Here is a 16,237-nt window from a genome sequence, read left to right on the forward strand (position 1 = left end):
TTGCCTGGGCCTTGCTCAGGCCCAGGCTTGCTGCAGGAGATGCCCCATCTGCTCAGGTCACGCCTGAGCCACGCCTGGCTTCCACTCCAATGCAGATCCCTGCATTCAGCCCCTGGAGGGAGGAGGTGTGAGCAAGTGTGGGGTCTGGCCACCACACCAAGCACAGACACAGGAGTGGGTTCCATGCAGGGCTTGCGGCTGGACCAAGTGTGTTGCACTGAGGGGAAAGTGGTGGTGTATGAACAGGGATGCCTATGACCCCAGAGCCCCAGAGTAGGTATTACAGCATGCTAATAGTTCTTTTGGTCCCACTGTTTGCAGCCTGATGGACAGCAGCGGGTGTGTTAACAGCTCTGTCAGTCCTGTTGCCCCACTCCAGCCTATGGCTCCAGTACTGGCTTGGCCCTGCTACTGCTTCCCATCACATGAGGCACCTGACCTCAGCCAGTGTAAGGCAGAGGACCAGTGTTATAGCCTCTTTTTACCCACGTTTGGTAGTCCCAAGTTCTTGTCCTATGTCCACGAAGAATGAGGTTACATTGACAATTGAATGATGAGGGGGACAAAGAGCTTTACTGAGTGACAAAACAGATCTCAGTGGAGAGGAGGATGTGAGGCGTTCCCTCACCTGAAGTTGGATAGTCTCTCACTCAATGTGGCTGGGTCTGGGGCTTTTATGGGCTCAGAATGGGGGAGTACATGCTGATTGGGTTTGTGAGTATGCAAAACAGGCTAAAACAAAGTCATCACCCAAAGGTAGGCACGACAGTGTAAGAAACCAATTAGGGCCGGGCGCGGTGGCTCAAGCCTGTAATCCCAGCACTTTGGGAGGCTGAGACGGGTGGATCACTAGGTCAGGAGATCGAGACCATCCTGGCTAACACGGTGAAACCCCGTCTCTACTAAAAAATACAAAAAACTAGCCGGGCGAGGTGGCGGGCGCCTGTAGTCCCAGCTACTCAGGAGGCTGAGACAGGAGAATGGCCCGAACCCGGGAGGCGGAGCTTGCAGTGAGCTGAGATGCGGCCACTGCACTCCAGCCTGGGCGACAGAGCAAGACTCTGTCTCAAAAAAAAAAAAAAAAAAAAAGAAACCAATTAGGGAAGGGTAGGTATATGTAAAATAGGTGAGGGGTGGGGATCAATCAGAGGAAAATGCACCAAACAGGAAGAGAGGTTCTCGATCCAGTCCATGGATTTACCCAGGACTTGTAGCTTGGCTTTCAGGCTTTAAACTGTCTCTGGTTTGAAGGTTGGTTTTCACTGGGGATCTGTCCCTGTCTGCCTAGGATTTGCCTGCCTCCTGCCACTATCTAACAATAAAAGTTAGCTGCAGCCAGGTGTGGTGGTTTACACCTGTAATCCCAGCACTTTGGGAGGCTGAGGCCAGTGGACTCCTTGGGCTCAGGAATTCAAGACCAGCTGGGCTATGTGGCAAAACCCCGCCTCTATAAAAAATACAAAAATTAACCAAGCGTGGTGGTGTGTGCCTGTAGTGCCAGCTACTCAGGAGGCTAGGGTGGGAAGATCACTTGAGCTCAGGAGTGGAGGTTACAGTGAGCTGTGACCTTGCCACTGCACTCCAGTCTGGGAGACTGTCTCAAAAAAAAATGCTGCTATTATAGATTGAACCCTAAGCTGGACACTGGCAGAAATGTGAAGCTGATTTAGACATATGGTCTAGAGGGGAAGAGAGTGAGGAAAGCGTATTGTCACTAGATAATAGAATGTGATCAGTTCTACTAGAGATTGCTAACCTAAAAGAAAAAGGCTGAGTCACAAAATTAAAGTTGCTTGATTCACAGTGAGACAACTGTCCACAAGACTCAGACTCAGACCCAAGTAACCTCGGATATGAGCTCTGTTAGGCCTTTGTTACAAGTTTTTTTTATTTTGTTTGTTTTTTTCGAGATAGAGTCTTGCTCTGTCACCCAGGCTAGGGTGCAGTGGTGCAATTTCAGCTCACTGAAACCTCCACCTCCCAGGTTCAAGCGATTCTCCTGCCTCAGCTTCCTGAGTAGCTGGGACTACAGGCATGCACCACCATGCCCAGCTAATTTTTTTTGTATTTTTAGTAGAGACAGGGTTTCACCATGTTGGCCAGGCTAGTCTTGCACTCCTGACCTGGTAATCCTCCTGCCTTGGCCTCCCAAAGTGCTGAGATTACAGGCAGGAGCCACCGTGCCCAGCCACAAGTATGTTTTTAAAGGTAAAAGGCAGGGACAAGGAGTGGGCTGATACAGTCTTTTGTCAGGAATTCTCATTGGTTTACTGAAATAGCACTGATTAGTGATTGGCAATACATTGTTAAGCTGTAGGGTATGGGTTACAGTGTCCATTGTGGCATTATTAGGTTAATTTATACCTAGTTGTGGCATAGCAAGCAGTTTCAAGAGATAAATAAATAGCTCAAAAGGAAGGGAGTAGAATGTGGTTGCTGTCTCATTTTAATGTTGTTACTGAATTGACCTTGGGTCTGCTTTCCTAGTGTACAGAAAAAGCCAAACACTGGCCAGGCACAGTGGCTCATGCCTATACTCCCAGCACCTTGGGTGGCTGAGGTAGGAGGATCACTTGAGGCCAGGAGTTCGAGACCAGCCTGGCCACATAGTGAGACCCAATCTCTTAAAATAAAAAATAAAAAAATTAGCAGGGCATGGTGGCATGTGCCTATAATCCCAGCTAATCAAGAGGCTGAGGTGGGAGGATCACTTGAGTCTTGGAAGTAGAGGCTGCAGTGAGCTGTCATTGTGCCACTGCACTCCAGTCTGGGCAACAGAGCAAGACTCTGTCTCAAAGAAAAAACAAAACAAAACAAAAATGCCAAACAGTGACACTGGGACTTCCAGCAAGAGAAAGTGAGATAATTTATTGCAGGTGCCAAAGCAAGGAGAACCAGGCAGCTAATGCTTGAGACCTGAGCTCCACAATGGCTTACAAGCAAGGGTTTTTAAAAGCAGGGGCACATTTCAGGAAAGCAAAATTATAAATCAATACATAGAGGTTACACATTGGTTTGCCCCAAAAAGGTGGGATATCTTGAAGCGGGGGCTCACGTGGATTCAGAGATTGTTTGATTTGTAATTGGCTAAGTAAGCAAGGCTTTGTCTAAAAACTTGGGGTCAGCAGAAAGGAATGCTAAGGTTTGGCCCATGGGTATGACTCTCTCTACACCCCTCAGGGATAATTTGGAACAAAGGATGGTGGTCAGAGGTCAGTCTTCAGTTCCCCCTTATCTGAGGTCAATGTGACAGCAGTGGGCATTTTCCATCTGGTAGGAGTCTGGAATCCCAGCACTTTGGGAGACTGAGGCAGAACAGCTTGAGTCCAGGAGTTCAAGACCAGCCTAGGCAACATAGCAACACCCCTGTCTTTACAAAAAATTTTAAAATTAGCCAGGTATGGTGGCATGTGCTTATAGTCCTGGCTACTCAGGAGGTTGAGATGAAAGGATAGCTTGAGCCCAGGAGTTCGAGGCTGCAGTAGGCCTGGATGACACAGAGAGAACCCATCTCTGAAAAAAACAAAACAAAACCAGAAGACATGTCAAGGTGTTATTTGTTTTTAGAGATGGAGTCTCACTCTGTTGCCCAGGCTGGAGTGCAGTGGTACAATCACAGTTCACTGCAGCCTCGACTTTCCACGCTCAAGCAATCCTCCCACCTCAGCCTCCAGAGTAGCTGGGACTACCGGCATGTGCTACCACATTCAGCTAATTTTTAAAGTATGTTTAGAGACAGGGTCTTGCTATGTTGCCCAGGCCGGTCTCGAATTCCTGGACACAAGTTACCCTCCTGCTATGGCCTCCCAAAGTGCTAGAATTACAGGTGTGAGCCACTGCACCTGGCCAAGATATTATCTTCAGGTTTTTTTTTTTTTTTTTTTTTGAGACGGAGTCTTGCTCTGTCGCCCAGGGTGGAGTGCAGTGGCACAATCTCCACTCACTGCAAGCTCCGCCTCCCGGGTTTACGCCATTCTCCTGCCACAGCCTCCCAAGTAGCTGGGACTACAGGCACCCGCCACCTCGCCCGGCTAGTTTTTTTGTAATTTTTAGTAGAGACGGGGTTTCACCGTGTTAGCCGGGATGGTCTCGATCTCCTGACCTCGTGATCCGCCCATCTTGGCCTCCCAAAGTGCTGGGATTACAGGCTTGAGCCACTGCGCCCGGCCCAGTTTTTTTTTTTTTAATAGTAATAGGATCTTGCTATGTTGGCCAGTTTGGTCTTGAACTCCTGGCCTCAAGCAGTCCTTCTGCCTCTGCCTCCTAAAGTGCTAGGATTACAGGCCTGAGCCGGTGCACCCTATCTGTAGCTTTTTTGTTGTTGTTGAGACAGAATCTCACTCTGTCACCCAGGCTGGAGTACAGTGGCACAATCTCCACTCACTGCAAGCTCCGCCTCCCGGGTTCACGCCATTGTCCTGCCTCAGCCTCCCAAGTAGCTGGGACTACAGGTGCCCGCCACCACGCCCAGCTAATTTTTTGTATTTTTAGTAGAGACGGGGTTTCACCATGTTAGCCAAGATGGTCTCGATCTCCTGACCTCGTGATCCACCTGCCTCGGCCTCCCAAAGTGCTGGGATTACAGGAGTGAGCCACTGCGCCCGGCCCCTATCTTCAGTTTTTATAGGGAACTAAACATCTTGTGACTCTGGCTTACTTGGATGGCTGTTTAAGTTATTATTACCTTCTTCCTTAGTGGGTTATTCATTTACTTCCCTAATTGCTGGGTGCGGGGCTAGCTAGGTTCCCGAATCTCCCTTGAAGGGACTCAAAAGTTTTCCTTTATCTCCATACTTGCGGGCCAGACAGGCACCTAAGAAGGGTCTGTCCTCCATATCAATGTCTCTCAGGGCCTGATTGTATAAAAGGATGCACATTCCTCAGATAAAATCGCTTTTCTCAAGATAGACCAGCAAGAGGGAAGAAGTAGAAGGTTCTAGGTTCTCCACACACCCTAGTTTCCCTTACAGATAAGTTTTTCTGTATTGGAGGAGGGTGGCATGGGGTTGGGGGGAGGTCTGTATCTCCCAACAATCTAAGTTCTTCCTTCACTTTGCAGGGATACTATGAGCAAGTAACCCTGACTATGTTTTCTGTGGTAGTGGTAGTGGGGAGTGCTCCAAGAAGTCCTTGGGCCTCATTAATCCCTCATTCTTATCTGAGAAGGTTCCTATTGCTTGGTGTATTCGTTTGTTTTCATACTGCTAAAAAGATACCACCTGAGACTGGGTAATTTATAAAGAAAGGAGGTTTGGGCCAGACACGGTGGCTCACGCCTGTAATCCCAGCACTTCTGGAGGCTGAGGTGGATGGATCACCTGAGGTCAGGAGTTTGAGACCAGCCTGGCCAACGTGGTGAAACCCCGTCTCTACTAAAAATACAAAAATTAGCCAGGCATGGTGGCACGTGCCTGTAGTCCCAGCTATTTGGGAGGCTGAGACAGGAGAATCACTTGAACCTGGGAGGTGGAGGTTGCAATGAGCCAAGATCGTGCCAATGCACTCTAGTCTGGGTAAGAGTGAGACTCCATCTCAAAAAAAGAAAAAAAAAAAAGGAGGTTTGGCCTGATGTGGTGGCTCATGCCTGTAATCCCAGCACTTTGGGAGGCCAAGGTGGGTGGATCACCTGAGGTCAGGAGTTTGAGACCAGCCTGGGAAAAATGGTGAAACCTCACCTCTACTAAAAATACAAAAATTAGCCGGGCATGGTGTGTGCACTCAGCTACTTAGGAGGCTGAGGCAGGAAAATCACTTGAACCTGGGAAACGGAGATTGCAGTGAGCTGAGATCACGCCCCTGCACTCTAGCCTGGACAACGGAGCAAGACTCCTTCTCAAAAAGAAAAAAAAAAAAAAGAAAGGTTTAATTGACTCACAGTTCTACATGGCTGGGGAGGCCTCAGGAGCTTATAATCATGACAGAAGGCAAAGGGGAAGCAAGGCATGTCTTAGATGGCAGCAGGAGAGAGTGACAGCGAGAAAGTGCCACATTTTAACACCATCAGCTCTCCGGAGAACTCACTCACTATCATGAGAACAGCATGGGGGAAACTACTCCCATGATCCAATCACCTCCCACCAGGTCCCTCCCTCAACATGTGGGGATTACAATTCAAGATGAGATTTGGGTGGGGACACAGAGCCAAATCATATCACTGGGGGAGTGGAGATGAGGGGAAGGAGTGGTATTCCAAAGCAGGAGGTATTGAGTACATTGTTTCATGAGTCTTGTATTATCCATTTTATTATTCCTTAGTGCATGGTAAAGCTTCCTTTGAAATGCAGGCTGAATTATCTGAGCCAGAGGACCCCAGGGGAGGTGAGACAGATACCCACACCTGGGCAGAGGATTACAGGGAAAATAGCAACCCCTCTTTCCCCTGGGCACATGTGGTAGAGGCTGTGGGAATCAGGGTATTGCAAGGGTGACGAGGGTAGAGTCAGGACTATAACTCCTCATTCTGGGTTCCCCGGAGCTTTGACTGCTGTGCTCCTGGCCTCAAGCAATCCTTCTGCCTCGGCTTGCTAAAGTGCTAGGATTACAGGCCTGAGCCACTGACTGCCCTCCTCCTAGGAGGCTGTTGACTGAGGAGGTCTGGATGTCAAGCCTTTCACCACAGGATATAGCAAGATTACTGCAGAGTCAAGGCCCAAGGCCATCCTTCCCCATGCACAGCTCTTGCTAACTCCCCTGACTTCTCTGTGTGCAACTTGTAAGCAGCTCAGCCTGGAGTAGGAGTTGGGGTTCTGACTTTCTACAGCACCTGGGACAGGAAGGATCAGAGGAGCACAGAGTGCTGACTGCCTTGTAGGTGTCCCACATCATCCCATCTGACCGTTCAACAAGGGTGTCAGGCTGGCATTATTCACCCTATTCTATAAAGCTCAGAGAAGTGAAGGTCCTTGCATGTGACATTTACTATCATCATCACTAGTATGTCCCTACTCACATCACAGCAATTCTTTGCTCAAATCTCTAATTGCTAAGAGACTCGGAGTAAAACCCAAAGTCCTCACAATAGCAAGAGCCTGCAAAGCTCTGCCCCCTCGCCTCTCTTCTCTCACCTCCTCACTGCCCGTCTTACTCACTCTGCTCCAGCCACAGTGGCCTCCTTGCTGTTCCCTCCCGAACACGCCCGGCACAGTCCCACATTCCCGCCTTGCCCTGGCTTTCACGCTGTGGCTGTTTCGTCCTGGAAGAACACTCCTGCCTTCCTCATCGCCAAGTCTGGGTTCCAACCTCACCTCCTCCATGAGGCTTGCCCAGACAGCCTTTTATTTATTTATTTATTTATTTATTTTTTTTTTTTTGAGACGGAGTCTTGCTCTGTAGCCCGGGATGGAGTGCAGTGGCCGGATCTCAGCTCACTGCAAGCTCCGCCTCCCGGGTTTACGCCATTCTCCTGCCTCAGCCTCCGGAGTAGCTGGGACTACAGGCGCCGCCACCTCGCCCGGCTAGTTTTTTGTATTTTTAGTAGAGACGGGGTTTCACCATGTTAGCCAGGATGGTCTCGATCTCCTGACCTCGTGATCCGCCCGTCTCGGCCTCCCAAAGTGCTGGGATTACAGGCTTGAGCCACCGCGCCCGGCCCAGACAGCCTTTTAAATTCTGCAAACTGCCTCCCACTCCCACCTGCCCCCTTACTTTTTGTGGCCTTGACCTTTCAACACACTACATGATTATTTGTCTGTCTTGCCTTCACCAGAATGTAAGCGCTCTACAAAGGCAGAGGGAAGACTGTCTTGCTCTCTGATGTATCCTCCAGCCCTTAGAACAGTCCGTGGTACTTAGTAGGCTTTCAGTACATCTGTGCCCGGCGATGGAAAGAATGAATGAATACTAAGACCGAAGATCGCGACCGTAAGCCTCTGGGCACTGGTGCCCCGGGGCCTGGCGGAACGCTCAGGGAACTACATTTCCCGTGAAGCTCTGGGCGCAGAGGGCCGCGCGGACTGCCGGGAAGGACATACGTGCTTAATCCCGGTGCAGGGGGCGAGCATGGCGGCTCCGCGAGGTGAGCCGTTGGCCGGGGTGTTGGCGAGTGTGTTGGTGGCGCGCGTCCTGGGGACGACTCCCGGCATGATCGGCCAGGTTGAGTCCGCTCCTGGCGCTCCGCGGAAAGATGGGTGGGTGCCGGGTAGAGGTGGGGCCACCTGCGATGGGGACTGACCTTCGAGGGGAGGGGGCCCTTCTAGACGTTGTGCCGTGGGATAGGCACCTCCTGCTCCCTCCCCGCCACCCCGCCTCAGATCAGCACATGGTCCTTACTGCTGCCCATCTGACAGTTGGGAACATCGAGGCCTGCAGCTGAGGGGGGGTCTCATCCAACAGCCTACAAACCCCTTATTTACTCTGTCGCCAGTGAGCACCCCCGGCTCTTGCCTGGTTTCCTGGGACACTAGGGTGAGGCCTGAGGAGCGGAGTGGCAGCTGACCCTGTCTGTGCCCCTAGTATTCCCACTTTCCTGTGCGGTGCAGCAGTATGCCTGGGGGAAGATGGGTTACAACAGCGAAGTGGCGCGGCTGTTGGCCAGCAGTGACCCACTGGCCCAGATCGCAGAGGACAAGCCCTATGCAGAGGTGAGTCCCGGGCTGTATTTCGGCCTACTTTACCCGCAGGTCAGGAGAAGGGGCCTGAGGCAAGTCATAAGAATCAGCTGGGAAGGGTGAGGCAGCAAGGAGGGAGGAGGCCCACTTGGCTCTTCAGGCTAATGGACTAGAGTGTTACCAAAAAGAAGAGTGTTACCAAAAAGAAGAGAGGTTTTGTCATAACAGGCTGGGATTTCCAGCACTCTCCTTCCCCCAACCACTCTTAGCACTTAGTGAATTTTAATTCAGCCCTCTTTGACAATTCAGTTTTTTTACTTTGACTGGTTTTTTTTTTTGCATTTTTATTAACCTAAAATATTTCTCCTGCCTATTTAATGAAGAAAAAGCCAAAGCATAGGAAGGCTTTCGCCTCTGCTTCTGAAACTGGAAGATGTATGTTAACCCTGAAAGAATCATTTAAGAGTTATAGTTTTTCTGCTACCTTGACAGTGCAGGTGTCATTTTCCTCTTTGGACAGACAGAGAAGCTACATCTATAGAAGGGAAATAACTAGTCCAAGGCTCCACAGATGGCTAGAGGCAGAGTCTGGAAAAGGGCCTGGGTCTGCTGCCTCCCTGTATGTCCACGATGGCATGAACATTTGTATCCAGACCTGAGAGGCCTTTCCCAGGACTCAGTTGCCCTCTGGGGAGCACAGCATAACGGATTGGGACAGGCCAACTCAGGGTGCCAGGTTTCTCCCCCTTCCCCTCCCAAGTTTCCTGTCTTTCCAGTTGTGGATGGGGACTCACCCCCGAGGGGATGCCAAGATCTTTGACAACCGCATCTCACAGAAGACCCTAGGCCAGTGGATTGCTGAGAACCAGGACAGCTTGGGCTCAAAGGTCAAGGACACCTTTAATGGCAATCTGCCCTTCCTCTTCAAAGTGCTCTCAGTTGAAACACCCCTGTCTATCCAGGCACACCCTAACAAGGTAAAGGACAGAGTGCGGTGCAGAGGTCAGGGTACAGAAGGGCTTATGCTAACGCCCTCCCATTACTTTTACTGCCACTTTTACCTCACCCATGCCAGGCTCCTGCCCAAGGCCAAATCCAGGCTGACAACTCCCAATTTAGCTCTGCAAAGCCACATGCAGCAACTAAGTCTAAGCAAACAGCTGACCGGCCTGTGCCAGGGGAGTTTCTCTAAGCTCATTCCAAGGGACTCGTTCCTGGTCTTCCCTCACCCAACCCAGATCTATTCATATCTGCCATTTACTAACCTGCTTTCAGGAAGAGTTCAACTTGCAGGGCAGGGCAGGGCAGGTACCCTCAGCTCCACCCCCTTGGAGTCTTCCTACACAAGCCTGAGTCCCATTCTAAGCAATTGTGGATCAAAACTCCTTCCTTCTTTTTTCCTCTGAGACGGAATCTTGCTCTGTCGCCCAGGCTGGAGTGCAGTGGCACGATCTCAGCTCACTGCAACCTCCTCCTCCCGGTTCAAGCAATTCTCCTCCCTCAGCCTCCCAAATAGCTGAGACTACAGGCACGTGCCACCACACCTGGCTAATTTTTGTATTTTTAGTAGAGATGGGGTTTCACCATGTTGGCCAGGCTGGTCTTGAACTCGTGCCCTTGTAATCTACCCACCTCAGCCTCCCAAAGTGCTGGGATTACAGGTGTGAGCCACTGTGCCCAGCCAAAACTCCTTATTTCTGGATATACCAAGTAAGACCCAGAGAAGGGAGGGATTTACCCAAAGCCACACAGCTTGTTAGTGTCAGAGCTTGGCCTGGTGTTTGGGTTTCCTGATTTACAGACCAAGCCTCTTGAAGTCTGCCCCAGCTTTTCCTTGGATTTGCCCCATTTCCCTTCCCTGGGTTGGCTGAACCCCAAGTTTCTGCATCATGCTTTGACTGGGCTCCTTGCCAGAGGTAGGCAGCCACTGCCATCCTGCGACTGGGGAGGGTGGACAGCAGGGGCTAGGTGGCACTGGTGTTCCTGCTAGGTAATGGCTGTACCCTCACCATCCTCCTCTTCCCCTGGCCACCCCACAGGAGCTGGCAGAGAAGCTGCACCTCCAGGCTCCACAGCACTACCCCGATGCCAACCACAAGCCAGAGATGGCCATTGCCCTCACCCCCTTCCAGGGCTTGTGTGGCTTCCGGCCAGTTGAGGAGATTGTAACCTTTCTGAAGAGTAAGTTGGGCAGAATGCTGAAGGCATGCGTATTGGGCCAGGGATATCTGGGAAAGCAAGATGATAGGAACAGTGGCTGAGAACAGGGGTCACATGTCACAGGCACTGAAGGGCCTCATGAAGCAGTTTTTGGAGCCAGTGGTCCAGGCCAGTGAGACCAGGCTCAGGTGTGGTTGCCAAGGGCTGGTGGTGAGTGATTGGTTTCTACTGCAAAGTTTACTTAGCATTGCTGGCTCTTTGGTTAGGGCTGGGATGGGACGGCGTCCTCCAACTCCCCACTTGTGTGGGTTCCATCTTACCATTCCTGATATGGGCCCTGGGCCTGGCCTTCCTGTAGAGGTGCCTGAGTTTCAGTTCCTGATTGGAGATGAGGCAGCAACACACCTGAAACAGACCATGAGCCATGACTCCCAGGCTGTGGCCTCTGCTCTGCAGAGCTGTTTCTCCCACCTGATGAAGAGTGAGAAGAAGGTGGTGGCGGAACAGCTCAACCTGTTGGTGAAGCGGATCTCCCAGCAAGGTGGGCATGGTTATATTCCTGGTTGGGTGCAATGCTCTGGCCTGGGCTCCCCGGCAGACACCAGACTCTAGGGACAGTTCTCAACCCCCTTGCCCAAGTGGAACACTAAAAGGGGCCCAACTTAGATGACCTGTTGGCAACTTAGCATTGCTTTCCTAGTCTTTGTGGAGCAGAGCCCTTCTTAGTTGAGTGCTGCTTCCCAACTGGTCATCTTCTCCAGATGGTTGGAGGCAGACTGGCATACAAGACTCTTAGGATGCCTTCCACCTAGGCATTCTGAGATTTTCCCCAGCCCTGCAGCTGCCGTCTATGGATGGACTTGTATCTTGGGGCTAAAGAGGCAGGAAGGGGACAAGAGCATCCTCCGTCTCCTGGAAAGGCCTGATGCCTCCAGCACTCGGTCATTTGATCTTTCCTTTACCTGCTGTGTGCCCGATCTTGTGCTAAGAAGAGTTCAAGAAGTAACTGTGACAGGTGTGGTCGTGTCACCCCAAAGGTGGGGAGTCAACACAAGCAGTAAGAAACACGAAACATAACAGACTTGCAGCAATGAGCTTATGTGGTGCAGGCAATAAGTTCTCAAGATTCTTAGCCTGGCAGCCACAGCCCACACCAAGGCTGGAGTGCGATCTCGGCTCACTGCAACCTCCACCTCCCAGGTTCAAGCAGTTCCCTGACTCAGCCTCCTGAGTAGCTGGGATTACAGGTGTCCGCCACCACACCCGGCTAATTTTTGTAATTTTAGTAGAGACAGGGTTTCACCATCTTGGCCAGGCTGGGCTCAAACTCCTGACCTCATGATCCACCCGCCTCGGCCTCCCAAAGTGCTGGGATTACAGGCGTGAGCCACCGTGCCTGGTGCCACAGCCCCATCTCTAGTTGGCCCAGAGCTCTCTCTTTATTTTACCTCTACAGGTTTCCCCTGTTACCTTTGAGCCTTAGGGGACTATTTATTTTACCCAAGCATATTTTGTTTAGAGTGTGTGTGTGTGTGTGTGTGTGTTTTGAGGTCTCTGTTGCCCCAGGCTGGAGTGCAGTGATGCGATCTTGGCTCAGTGCAGCCTCCGCCTCCCGGGTTCAACCAATTCTCCTGCCTGAGCCTCCTGAGTAGCTCGGATTACATGTGTGTGCCACCACGTCTGGCTAAGTTTGTATATTTTAGTAGAGACAGCTAGGATTACAGGCGTGAGCCACTATGCTGGGCCCCTTGCCTCACTTTAAAGAAGCTTGGCTGTGCGTGGTGGCTCATGCCTGTAATCCCAACACTTTGGGAGGTTGACGTGGGCGTATCACTTGAGGTCAGGAGGTCGAGACCAGCCTGGCCAACATGGTGAAACCCCATCTCTACTGAAGATACAAAAATTAGCTGGGCAAGGCAGAGGTTGCGGCAAGCCTAGATCGTGCCACTGCACTTCAGCCGGGACGATAGAGCGAGGCTCTGTCTCAAAAACAAAAAAAAAAATGCTGGGCATGGTGGTGTGTGCCTATAATCCCAGCTACTCAGGAGGCTGAGGCATGAGAATCACTTGAATCCAGGAGGTGGAGGTTGCAATGAGTCTAGATCGCACCACTGCACTCCAGCCTGGGAGACAGAGCAAGACTCTGTCTCAAAAAAAAGAAAAAAAATTAAAAATTAAAGAAGTCCAACCTTGCCACTCTACCCAGGCTGAGCTCATTTTCCCGTCGTCTCCAGGACACATCTTGGCCCTCGGCACATTCTGCCTTATGCTATCTGGAGTAGTGGACTTAGAGAGATTCTCTGAGACAGAACTTTCTTTTTTTGAGACGGAGTCTCGCTCTGTTGCCCAGGCTGGAGTGCAGTGGCACAATCTCGGCTCACTGCAACTTCCGTCTCCTGGGTTTAAGAGACTCTCCTGCCTCAGCCTCCCGAGTAGTTGAGATTATAGGCACGTGCCACCACGCCCGGCTTTTTTTTTTTTTTTTTTGTATTTTTAGTAGAGATAGGGTTTCACCATGTTGGTCAGACTGGTCTCAAACTCCTGACCTTGTGATCCGCCCGCCTCGGCCTCCCAAAGTGCTGGGATTACAGGCATGAGCCACCGCGCCCGTCCAAGACATAGAACTTTCAGTGTTAAAAACTAGAAAGTCGCCGGGTGTGGTGGCTCACACCTGTAATCCCAGCACTTTGGGAGGCCTAAGTGGGAGGATCACTTGAACCCAGGAGTTCGAGACCAGCCTGGGCAACATAGCGACACCCGTTTAATTCTGCAAATTAAAAAAAAACTTAGCTGGGCATGGTGGCATGCACCTGTGGTTCTCACTACTCAGGAGGCTGAGGTAGGAAGATTGCTTGAGCCTGGACAGTTGAGGCTGCAGTGAGCTATGATCGTGCCACTGCACTCCAGCCTGGGTGACAGCGAGACCCTGTCTCAAAAAAAAAAAAGGAAAATTCAGGCATGTTGTTTACCCTTCATGAAACTTTTGAGTTATCTCCCTAGATTTTGAGCTCTGAGAGCAGTGGTTCTCAACCAGGGGACATTTGGCTGTCATCTGGAGGCATTTTTGATCGTCAAAACCCAGATGGGGTTGCTAGTGGCATCCTGTGAGTGGAGGCCAGGGAAGCTGCTAAACATCCATCAGTACACAGGACAGCCCCCACAATAAAGAATTACCTAGCCCAAATGTCAGTAGCACCAAGGCTGAGAAATCCCATCCTGAAAGGACCATACTCTAGCCCTTTTAGTGGCTAGTATAGTCCTAGGCATGTGAACAGTCAAGATATGATGAAAGATGGTATTTGTATGGACTGGAGTATCAAGCAAGGCTGGACCCCCAAAGGGCTGGAGGTGTGGCCAGGACAGGGCCACTTTGGCTTCTGGATTCCTGTGGCAGGGACCTTTTCCTAGGACTCCCTGGCCAATGTGGGGCTATGAACAGCACTGAGTATGCCCCTAAGTGACCTTGGGGTGCTCTGTGACCCTCAGTGGCTGCTGGAAACAACATGGAAGACATCTTTGGGGAGCTTTTGCTGCAGCTGCACCAGCAATACCCAGGTGATATCGGCTGCTTTGCCATCTACTTCCTGAACCTGCTTAACCTGAAGCCTGGGGAGGCCATGTTTCTGGAGGCCAATGTGCCCCATGCCTACCTGAAAGGAGGTGAGCCACATTTCAGCAGTGAGCCCCACTGCCATCCCTGCTGGGCCCTGTTTCCCTGTCTGGACAAAAGGAGAAGGGTGGTCAAGGAGACCCCCAAGGACCTTGCAGCTCTGACCTCTGAGGGTTCCTGAGCTCAGCAAGCAACAGCTGGTAGGGATGTTGAATGCATTTAGCATTGAACACGCCTTGAATCCTGCCACCAACCCTATGATGCCATGCTACTGATTTTAAGCCCTGCCAGTCAGTGTGGGAACCATGATTTGAACATAGACTATACTGGATCAAAGCTGTTGTTCTATGTCACAGCCTTTGTATGTCTGTCCTATCTACCCAGGGATTTTTACACTAAAATACGCATGTTGCCACAGAAGGATGCCACCTTTTGACCGTTGGCTGCTTATCCACACATGCCTCATGCACAGGATTCTGTCGTAGAAGTGGGAGACTACAGAGTTGGGGCTTCCCAACCCCCAGGGGTTAACATGGCTCCCCTCTGACAGTGACGGGTGACCTGTCACCTGTTTTTGGTATTTGATATCTCAGCCCCATTCTCCCAGAGAATACAATTCATGGAAATTTTTGCCTAACTTGGCATGGGATTCATGGAGCTCAGGTTAGGAGGCCCACAGCTGGAGAGCCAAGGCATACTTCATCAGCTTAGCACATGACGACTGTCTCTCCAGACTGCGTGGAGTGCATGGCGTGTTCAGACAACACAGTTCGTGCTGGCCTGACACCCAAGTTCATTGATGTGCCAACCCTGTGTGAAATGCTCAGCTATACCCCTAGCTCCAGCAAGGACAGGCTCTTTCTCCCGACACGGAGTCAGGAAGACCCCTACCTCTCAATCTATGACCCCCCTGTACCAGACTTCGCCATTATGAAGATGGAGGTGAGTGAGGGGCCATGATGGGTGTCCTTCATGTGCCAAGAAAATCTCTGGCAAGGGTCACGATGTAGAGGACACCTGGGGCTGGGTTTCCTGTCAAGCCCACTTGGTGGAGGGTGGCCCCAGGGCCTGCCCATTCCTCCCTATACCAGGGACCAGGCCTCTATGCTGACTGAGCCTGGGTTGTGGGAGAAGGTGGCAGAGCTCTCCTTTGTGCCTTGGGGACTGTCCTGGGCCCATGAGCTGATGAGAGCAGAGTCTGAGCTGCATTGCCTTATCGTTTCTTCCTGCCCAGGTCCCTGGCTCTGTCACTGAATACAAGGTCTTGGCACTGGACTCTGCCAGCATCCTCCTGGTGGTACAGGGGACAGTGATAGCCAGCACACCCACAACCCAGACACCAATCCCTCTGCAGCGTGGTGGCGTGCTCTTCATTGGGGCCAATGAGAGTGTCTCACTGAAGCTTACTGAGCCGAAGGACCTGCTGATATTCCGTGCCTGCTGTCTGCTGTAGAGGCTGCAGCCTCCCTAGCTCTCCTCTGCCAGCCACCCTAAATTCCAGCCAGCCTTGCCTCCTGAGGCCCAGCTCAAGCAGCCTTCCTTGCTCTGGACTCCTTAGGTATATCCTAGAAGAGCTGGGGTGGAGGAGGGAGCGTGAAGATAGTGACTCCTGAACACACCCAGGTAGAACCATCTTCTTTGGGGATGAAAGGCCTGTGTAAGGGGTCTGATACTCCCCTTGTCTTCCCTCTCTACTCCTCACTACACCTGAGCCAGGCTCTTGCCAACTCTGTTCCAGCCTATGGCTTTAGGCTAGCTGGTAAAATATGTGACCCAGCCGGGTAATTTCTAAGAACAGGGTTCTAGTGCTGGGACTGCCCATTTCCTCAGCTGCAGAGGAGGAAAGGGAAAGGGTAGGCCTGTGGACTAACACTGTTTACACCCTTTTATTCTGTCAAAGCAATTAAAGGTCACTTGTGTC

The 16,237-nt window shown here is 51.3% G+C and overlaps 1 protein-coding gene across 19 annotated transcripts; it reads left to right on the forward strand.

Annotated features, from left to right (window-relative positions):
- Positions 1–7,976: 7,976 nt before the first annotated feature.
- MPI (mannose phosphate isomerase) lies at positions 7,977–16,237 on the forward strand. Of its 19 annotated transcripts, none has more exons than XR_012415190.1 (8): positions 7,977–8,126; positions 8,452–8,579; positions 9,307–9,523; positions 10,586–10,727; positions 11,065–11,247; positions 14,193–14,366; positions 14,701–15,258; positions 15,551–16,237. XR_012415190.1 is itself a non-coding variant. In XM_045395789.3 (8 exons), exons 2-8 carry the CDS (start codon positions 8,482–8,484, stop codon positions 15,767–15,769), a joined length of 1,242 nt encoding a protein of 413 aa, XP_045251724.1. In that variant the 5' UTR covers positions 7,977–8,126; positions 8,363–8,481; the 3' UTR covers positions 15,770–16,237. The 19 variants fall into 19 exon arrangements, 15 of the variants coding, with proteins under 15 accessions (XP_045251724.1, XP_073852477.1, XP_073852481.1 ...); XR_012415188.1 differs by having other exon boundaries at positions 9,323–9,523; XR_012415189.1 differs by having other exon boundaries at positions 7,977–8,014; positions 8,363–8,579; positions 9,323–9,523.

Source organism: Macaca fascicularis, chromosome 7 (genome assembly GCF_037993035.2).
Source record: "Macaca fascicularis isolate 582-1 chromosome 7, T2T-MFA8v1.1".
NCBI classification, from domain to species: Eukaryota; Metazoa; Chordata; class Mammalia; order Primates; family Cercopithecidae; genus Macaca; species Macaca fascicularis.